General features: G+C 44.7%; 1 protein-coding gene across 10 annotated transcripts in view; it reads left to right on the forward strand.

Moving 5' to 3' along the window:
* Positions 1-4,674, forward strand: part of Smarca2 (SWI/SNF related, matrix associated, actin dependent regulator of chromatin, subfamily a, member 2) — a 171,474-nt gene extending 166,800 nt beyond the window's left edge. For all 10 annotated transcript variants that reach the window (XR_005091453.1, XM_037205442.1, XM_037205454.1 and 7 more), the window contains 3 exons: positions 620-752; positions 2,459-2,601; positions 3,675-4,674. Coding sequence is in view for 9 of the 10 variants with exons in the window: in XM_037205442.1 (XP_037061337.1) it covers positions 620-752; positions 2,459-2,601; positions 3,675-3,710 (312 nt within the window). In the remaining variant the exon portion in view is untranslated. The remainder of the gene's footprint in view (positions 1-619; positions 753-2,458; positions 2,602-3,674) is intronic.
* The last annotated feature ends 4,546 nt before the right edge of the window (positions 4,675-9,220 follow it).

The raw sequence follows: 9,220 nt of genomic DNA on the forward strand, positions 1-9,220 counted from the left end.
TGCACTGAAACTCAGCAACGGGGAACAGCCTTGTAAAGGGTTCCTTTGCCACGGTATTGAAGAGAATGACTTAAATAAGTGTGGTTTAAAATACTGATCTTGTTGTCAAAGATAAAACTGCCTTCTGCACCCATCTGCCCCAACACATTCCTTTGAGTTTGGTTGAGTACGTTTGGTCTTCCTTTGAGTATCTTTGTGCCTATAGTTAGATTCACTGGTTTGCCTCTGGGTTCTCACAAGAGTTGATGGTAGCCTGGTGAGTTGGCTCAGTGTTTAAAGCATTTACCACACAAGTATGAGGGCCAGTTTAGATTTCCGACATCTAGGTGGGTTTAGGGGCCAGCCTGTAATTCTAGCAGATAGAGATCCTGCCTCAACAACTAATATAAAGAGTGACTGAGGAAGATTCCTGATGTCCACATGCGTGACCACACACATACAAACACACAGACTGTATACATGGGATGTGGTGGGGGGACTAATAGTGGCCTCTCTTAAAATAAGCGTGTGTGTTTGTGTGTGTGTGTGTGTGTGTGTGTGTTGTCTAAGGAGGCGTACAAGTTGTGGGTCTGTGGGCCACAGCATATGCTTTTTAACAGTTGACACTTTGACCATTTAGATCTATGAAGACTCCATTGTCCTACAGTCAGTATTTAAGAGTGCTCGGCAGAAAATCGCCAAAGAAGAAGAGAGCGAGGAAGAAAGCAATGAGGAGGAGGAGGAAGATGATGAAGAGGAGTCTGAGTCAGAGGGTAAGCCCCTGCATCTGGCCCATTCCACCTGTTGGGCTGTTTCCACAGATGCTAAACGCCATGCACATTCCCTGCTCAGGCCCCGTTTGCTCAGCTGTTAAAACTGAGCGCACCTACCACAGAACTCAGGGCTGCCAAGGGTCATTGAGAATACTCTGCCCATGTTGCCTTTGGATGTTGGAGTAACACTGGTGTGCATGCTGCCCGGCTCCCCTGTAGCCTGACAGCTACAGGGCTTGAAGAACATGCCTGCGGGCCCCATCACCTACATGTGTGACAAGTTTCACAGGCTGCCGCTCGGCCCAGGCCACACTTAGACAGTCATTGATTTTTGAAAATAATTGTCAAACTGATCTCAGTATGCCCGTCAATTTTCAATGCTTTCAAGACCATCATTTGGTTTATGGCTAATCACTTGCTTAGTGTAGGTGACTTAGAAGGTGAAAATAAGTGGTACAATCTATAGGATTTTGAGCAGTGTTTCAGTTTTATATATTTTGTAGCAAAAGTTTCCACACTTAAATCTCTAAAATTATTTAAAAATGTATCAAAATGTCTTAATTTTATTGTTCCAATGAGGCTATTTCCTTACATTCTCTCAAGAGATTGAAAGTCTCATCCCACGTATTCTTTCTGCAGTGATCGAATTCCCTGTCCTCACTGTAATATGTACAGCCATTCTTGAGGTCTACAAAGACTGGCTCATGGGGTAGATCCTCCTTCTCAGGACCTCACCCTCAGATACGTGGGAGTGGGAGCTCTGGACTACCTATTGTAGAAGTTCCTTTGGGGCTGTAGCATTTGCACGCTTCCGAATAAGATCAGAGATGGCTGCAATCTTCCTAAAGTGTGTTGGACAGGCAGAGTGTCCAGTGCGGCTGCCTCTACTGTACCCCCACCAAATTCTGCCAACAGGGCTCAACAGTGGCTTTGTTCCAGTGCCCATCACTGGGGACTGGTGAAATCAATTACAGAGTAAATCATGCATGGAACTTTTCAGGTGTTGAAAAGAATTAAGCTATATGTCTGAGCTAATATGTATGGCTGTCTCCTGTGTGTAAGTAAAGAGCATGGACAATGGGTGTGCCTGAAGATCCATGTAATAACTAAATAAAATTTCAAATCTCTCTCTCTCTCTCTCTCTCTCTCTCCCCCCCCCTTCTCTGCTGTGTGTGTGTGTGTGTGTGTATACATACTTGAATTCTTGGTATGATACTCTCTAGAATTTATTTATGGATATAAACTCTACTTTTTTTTCTGGAAATAATCACTAGAGAGCCATGAAACTGGGTAAAGGAAGCATGTTTTTATTTTTTTATTTCCATTTTGTTCTCTTTCTACATTAAAAAAAATGCAACTCGAACTACTAGAATTTTTAAATTAGCATAACTTACCCAGTGAAATCATCCTTTTCTACCCTTTTTTATTAATAGTTAATGTAAATTTTTAATTTGATAACTGCCCATCAGGAGCCAGGAAAAGGATCCTTCTCCTACTCTGAGGTCTTCCTCCCTGTGACAGGGTCACTGACCTTCCAAATAGAAACATGCCTGCAGGTAGAACAGGATTAACTACACAGGGTAAACCGGCATGCCCATGAGGCTCCCAGGCATTCAGGGAAGTCGGGCTTGTCGTTATCTGCAGGTAGGATAATAATCTTTCTGATTTTTGAATCCTCACTGTGGTCTCTTTTGTTCCCACCCAAGCAAAGTCTGTGAAGGTGAAAATCAAGCTCAATAAAAAAGAAGAGAAAGGCCGGGACACGGGGAAAGGCAAGAAAAGGCCCAATCGAGGCAAAGCCAAACCTGTGGTGAGCGACTTTGACAGCGACGAGGAGCAGGACGAGAACGTGAGTGCGTGCGCATGCCTGGGCTCCAGCTCCCAGGCTGTCTTGGGGTACACACTCTTGCTGGTGGTCATGCCGAGGACAGAGCTGGGAAATTTAGAACAAAGCGTCCAAAGCTGAGTGTGTCACTGTGGGAGTGAAAAGCTCCGCCCTCAGTTTCCATTCCCCTTTTCCATCTTCTCGCACACGGACGTGCAAATACAGTTTTCTTCACGGCTGGTTAATATTTTATATCTCTCTCACCCAGCTTGCTGTGAATGTATAAGCAGATCAGATGAAACAGTGCTTACGGGGGGGGGGGGGGGCATTGTGATGTCAGAGTTTTCTGCTCTGGTGCCCTGACTGAGACCACATATCTTGAGGCTTTATTTTTATCAGGAACATTTTAAGGAGCATGCCATCAAAACAGGCACCTTCCGATCTGAAGAAGAATCAGTGTTTGTGTTAGCACCGTCACATAGGTGTGACTTGGGTCCTGGTTACTCTCCAGGTCCCTAGGGAGTGAATGGCAGGAGCTGAATTCAGATTTCGGGAGCTTCATAAATCTAGCACTCAAGTCTAGCGCTGTTGCCCATGCTGGTCTGGAAGAACAACAGACAGATGCTTGGCCAGTCCCTCCATTAACTCTCGGCTTCCCTGCCCCCCCAGCCAGCCCCTGCACAGTTCTGATTCTGAGAAGACTATTTTCCATTTTAGTATATATGTGAATATGATTTTCCTTCAACACTTTGCTACTCCGGCCTGACTGGAAAGTTCTAGAATTAGGATTGCTGTGTTTTAGTTACATTTTAAAACACCATGTTTTCTTGAGATGGCTTACCAGTGAGGCGATATTCAGTGTGTGATCTTTTTCTTGTTGTGGGACAGTTTTCCAAAGCTCGGGTAAAAATAGAAACGGTCAGCCATAAACTCCAGAAACCAAAACAACAGACAGCAAGTACAGCTGGCAGGCATTGCCTGGGGTTTGTTAGTTCGGCACTTCCCATTTCGGCCTAGAGAATGCCCATGCCGCTGCGGTGTCTGTCTTCCCTGAAGGAGACGGGGTGCATTCACTCTCTCTACCTTTCTTCTTTCAGGAACAGTCAGAAGCAAGTGGGACTGATGATGAGTGAGCGGTGTGGCCTTGAGCTGACCACGACAGAACTGAAGACTCCCTCCCCGACCCCTTCTCTCCCTTCTCCCCAGTGAGTTCATTTGCCCTTTGGGCACTGGGTTATTTCTCCGTCCTCATTGTCATCTAGAACTAGCTTTAGGATAGTGCCAGACAAACATATGATATCATGGTGTAAAGAAAACAAAACAAAACACGTGTGTACACACACACACACACACACACACACACACACACACACACACACACGAATATTTGTAACATATTGTGACCAAATGGGCCTCAAAGATTCAAAGATTAAAAACAAACGGAAGCTTTTGATGGAAAAGACGTGGGTGGATAGTATATTTCTACAGGTGGGCCGGATTCGGTAGCAGTCGGATGTGCTTGCCTCTGTCATCTGCCCTGACGAGAAGATTGTTATCGTCCGCAGCGCTGATGATCGGGAGAAGCCACTAAAAGCCACTGGCTATTTTATTTTTCATCAGGCAATTTTCAAGATTTCCATTTGTTCAGTATTGTTTTTGTTTGTTGTTTGTTTTTTACACTGTGGTACATATAAGCAACTTTACTAGGTGACAAATGTACAGTAGTTAGATATCACCTACATATACATTTTTCCATTTTATGCTCTATGATCTGAAGAACAAAAAAAAAAGCTTTTTGACTTGTATAAGATTTACGTCTACTGTAAACATTGCAGAAGTTTTTTTTTTTTCTTTTGCTCTTTTGACAATGCTATTGACTATTTACAGTGTCTAGAGTGTCCCAATGGCTTCTTTGGTCCACCTGAGCTCCTGTGTTACCAATGTGTATGGTCTCCTTCTCCCTAAAGTGTACTTAATCTTTGCTTTCTTTGCACAATGTCTTTGGTTGCAAGTCATAAGCCTGAGGCAAATAAAATTCCAGTAATTTCAAAGAACGTGGTGTTGGTACTTTGCTAATAAACCGATAACTTACCTTGATGCTGTGGCCTCTTCTTTCTGTGAGTCCAAGGGCACTAAAACCTTTGGGTTTGATGTGGCATCTTCCTGCAGAGGGAAGAGGAAGTTATTGCTCCACAGATCACATGGGCAGAGGGGACATCTCGGAAATGATCTGGGTATGATGTTAAAGGCAAAGGCGACCATTGCTTTCCTAACTAGAAGACAGGCTACTGCCGGTCAAGCCATAGGGACAGTCAGCCTTATCTCATGGCTTAAATTGCATTCATTGGTCAGAAAATCTATAAAAGTCTGTTTTTATGTGGAGACTGGTTCAGTGAATACTCGTATACCGTTCCCACTGAGATTTAACAACATTTTATGCTCTGTGCCCCCCGTTTTAATAAGCTGTGAGGATGTAACTCACAGTGTCACATGCTTGGCATACACTTGGCACAGCAGAATGGATTAACGTGTGTTTTCTCATAGTTAATGGACTAATCACCATCCTATTTCCCAGTGTCCTAAATGTGGTGTTTTTTTTTTCCCAATCTGTCTTGATGTCTTTTTAAAATCGTCAAAAAGTCATCACAGAGATCGGCCCACCCTTTCCTGGGGAACTGCTGTCAGAGTCAAATGGAAGTTTCCTGTACCACTAGCAAGTGGGTGAACATTTTTTCTAAGGAGCAGTTGAGGGTCCCCAAGATTCCGCTAGGTGGGATATCCAGTGCTTGATGAGAGCACAGTCTGAAGAAACTTCATCTTCTTGTCAGCTCTTGTCTGACTTTTCGATTACCCAGAACATTCCAGAATATCGTATGTCTTTTCTTGGTTTGCTTGTGGCTATTACGGAGACTTTAAAGAAGATGCTGTATTGGGTTTCCTTTCGGAGAAATCGGTGCCTCTCCCCTCTGCTCGCATTTCTGTATTGTCTGTGCTTTTCTTGGCTTCATGGGCCTTGCTGCGAAAGCTCCCCAAACCATTGTTTTGATGGTTCAAGCCTTCTCTGTGTGAAGGCTGTGCTCCACAATTCTGCTGCTGTATTTGCTGAACTCTTCTCCCTGAACCGGCACACTCATCCTGCCCAGTCCAGGAAGAAACCCTCTGTCCACTGTCTCCATGCCATATTCACTCCCCACCCATTAGTCAGTTAACAAGACCAGTGGTACCCCAATTCCGCATCATCCACCACTTAGCTTCTTTGGTAGATACTATGTCATCTCATGGTTACACTAAAAAGGTCCCATATTAATATATATTTTTTTAGTTACCTTTCTGTAGTTGGTGTTTTCCTGTGTCCCGCCCAGTCCGTAGCCGCTCAGACCCAAGTAAACACACAGAGGCTTATATTAATTAAAACTGTTTGGCCATTAGCTCAGGCTTCCTGCTGACTAGCTCTTACACTTAAATTCAGCCCATTTCTGTTAATCTATATGTCGCCACATGTTCCGTGGGTTTACCTGTGTGCTCCCTGGACAGTGAGCTGGCGTCTCCTGACTTGGCCTTCCTCTTCCCAGAATTCTCTTTGTCTGCTCATCCTTCCTATACTTCCTGCCTGGCTACTGGCCAATCAACGTTCTATTAAAACAGTGTACAGAAGCATTATCCCACAGCACCTTTCTTTTACTACAGCAAGTGCTTGAGATACTGAACTCACATTGAGGAAAGGGTTGCCAGCTCACACTCCTGGAACTGCCTGTCCACAGTCCATTCACCCTATTGTTCTGGCTAAGGCTGCACTTGACAGTGAAGCAGATGCCTGTGGGCAGGAGAGTGGCACCGAGGTCCTACAGTCATCTTCAGAATCATGCCACCAGTGACCTCAAGTCCTCAGGCTAGGCCCCACCTGCTCAAGCTACAGCTACCTCCCAAAAGCACCTCCTGGGGAAATGTAAACCTTTAAGCCTGAGCCTTTGGGGGTGGGGTGGTCAAGGCCCAAACTACATCAAAGTAATGTCCTAACTGTACTATTTCCTGCTAGTTATTGTTATGCCTTTCTCTGCTTTATAAATTGGACTTTGATGCATTTGTAAAGTGGACCCTTTATATCAAAATCAGCACTGTTGATAATTTCAAGGGGTCTTAGGATGTGTCCATGTGGGAAAGGATAGCTACCATATAGCTTCCTTCAGTCAAGTTCTCCAGGTGCACATTGTATGGAAGACATTCCTAAGCATTCCCCCCCCCCAGTGTAAACACCGGAGCTACCCTTCCAGGGAGCTCCTGGGAGCCGTGCCACAGTTAGATTCTTCAGAGTTGGTTTTAGTCTCCTCTGTGCTCCTGGCTTGGCACACGCCTTCACTGTCTCAACCTGAGTTAAGTAAGACCTGAGCTCAGAGCATGGTCCCCAATGAGGTGATTTTCATGTCTGCCCTTTAGAATGGGATATTCTGGTGGACTGATGTGTGCCAGATACAGCCGCACATCCTTCAATAGCACAAGGCTTTGGGGGAAACACGGTGTCATGCGATGTCCTCACTGTGTGGATATTGTAGATTATGCTTATGAAAATAAATGACAACATTGCCAGATACTTCCTTGGGTACCACTGTTGTCTATGGAAAATCATTACCCCGTGTGTGGCTGCACTGTGGCAGGCATGGCTAAGAAGGTTTTTAAGACCTCCTATTTTAAAGCTGCTTTTTCTTTTTTAAAGTATTTTTTTTCCTGTGGTTATGAAACTGAGATCATAACCCTGACTTAGAATCCAACGTGTGGGCTGTTCCTGGCTTTGCTCCAGACGTACTTGGATCTCAGTGTCCTCTGCAAAATGTGGAGTGAGTTGTCTGTAAGTCTAACCTTATAGTTCATGTACAGCCTTGTTATTAGAGGTTTCCACTATTTCGGGGAAAAAATTAACTTATCGATGTCATTAAAGAATACCAGAAAGATGAACAGAATTAAGAGGCATTTTGCAAAGTAGTAGTTCTCAACCTTCCTAATGCAGGGACCCTTTAATACAGTTCTTCATGTTGTGGTGACCCCCCAACCATAAAATTATTTCATTGCTACTTCATAACTGTAATTCGGTACTGTTATGAATCGTAATGTAAATAAATATCTGACATGCAGGATATCTGATACAGGACCCCCAAAGGGGTCGTAACCCACAGCTTGAGAAGTGCTGTTGCAGAGGCTCATCAAGCATCGATGGTTTCAGAATTAATGCTTGGCAGAGTGTAGTTCCCTGGACCCACATAGTCAGCATCACTTGGGGACATGGGATTCAGACTCATCCGAGACCCACTCAAGCAGAAACTCCTGGCGAGCCCTGGAACCCAGCACACCTTCCCTGGTGTGGGAAACCACAAATCTAAATCTATCAGATTGCAGGCAAATTTCTGTTCGTTCATTTCTGGGGAGCGGTGTGTGGCTACATTCGTCTTGATTGCTATTGCTGTTTCCAGTGTGAACACCCACCCAGCACACTATCATTCTAAAGAAAGTCAGTGTATGTGAGAACGAATGAAAAGGCCGAAGGATTTCCTGTCACCTAGCTTTTCTGTCGAGTGTGTGACAGGAAACGGTCTTCATTTGTGTCTGAGTTCAGCCTCATTCTGTGATACGGTCTAATACTTGGGGGAAATATCTTCGGTTTGCTTAGCAGAAAGGTACAGACAGAGTCTCTGCTTATGGATACAGCCTTTTTCCCCACAAGAATTTCATATTAATAGTCAATCTTGTAATATAGATACCTTGGAGGAAAGAACCAAGATGTTTCTTTGAAGTTTGCTAGAGCTGCATTAAGATAAAGTATGGGGTTTTTGCTTATTTGAATATACACTCATAGAGTGTGTGAGGCTCAGCTTGGGGACGTAGATCTGAATATACACTCATGGAGTGTGTGAGGCTCAGCACTGGGAGGTAGATCTGAATATACACTCAGTGTGTGTGAGGCTCAGCACTGGGACGTAGATCTGAATATACACTCAGTGCGTGAGGCTCAGCACTGGGACGTAGATCTGAATATACACTCAGTGTGTGAGGCTCAGCACTGGGAGGTAGATCTGAATATACACTCAGTGTGTGAGGCTCAGCACTGGGGACGTAGATCTGAATATACACTCATAGAGTGTGTGAGGCTCAGCTTGGGGACGTAGATCTGAATATACACTCATAGAGTGTGTGAGGCTCAGCACTGGGATGTAGAGCTGAATATACACTCATGGAGTGTGTGAGGCTCAGCACTGGGAGGTAGATCTGAATATACACTCAGTGTGTGAGGCTCAGCACTGGGAGGTAGATCTGAATATACACTCAGTGTGTGAGGCTCAGCACTGGGACGTAGATCTGAATATACACTCAGTGTGTGAGGCTCAGCACTGGGAGGTAGATCTGAATATACACTCAGTGCGTGAGGCTCAGCACTGGGAGGTAGATCTGAATATACACTCAGTGTGTGAGGCTCAGCACTGGGAGGTAGATCTGAATATACACTCAGTGTGTGATGCTCAGCTTGGGGACGTAGATCTGAATATACACTCAGTGTGTGAGGCTCAGCACTGGGAGGTAGATCTGAATATACACTCAGAGTGTGTGAGACTCAGCTTGGGGACGTAGAGACAGAAGAGTCACCGCCACAAGCTGG

The sequence above is a fragment of the Peromyscus leucopus genome, chromosome 1, assembly GCF_004664715.2.
Source record: "Peromyscus leucopus breed LL Stock chromosome 1, UCI_PerLeu_2.1, whole genome shotgun sequence".
In the NCBI taxonomy this organism is placed as follows: Eukaryota; Metazoa; Chordata; class Mammalia; order Rodentia; family Cricetidae; genus Peromyscus; species Peromyscus leucopus.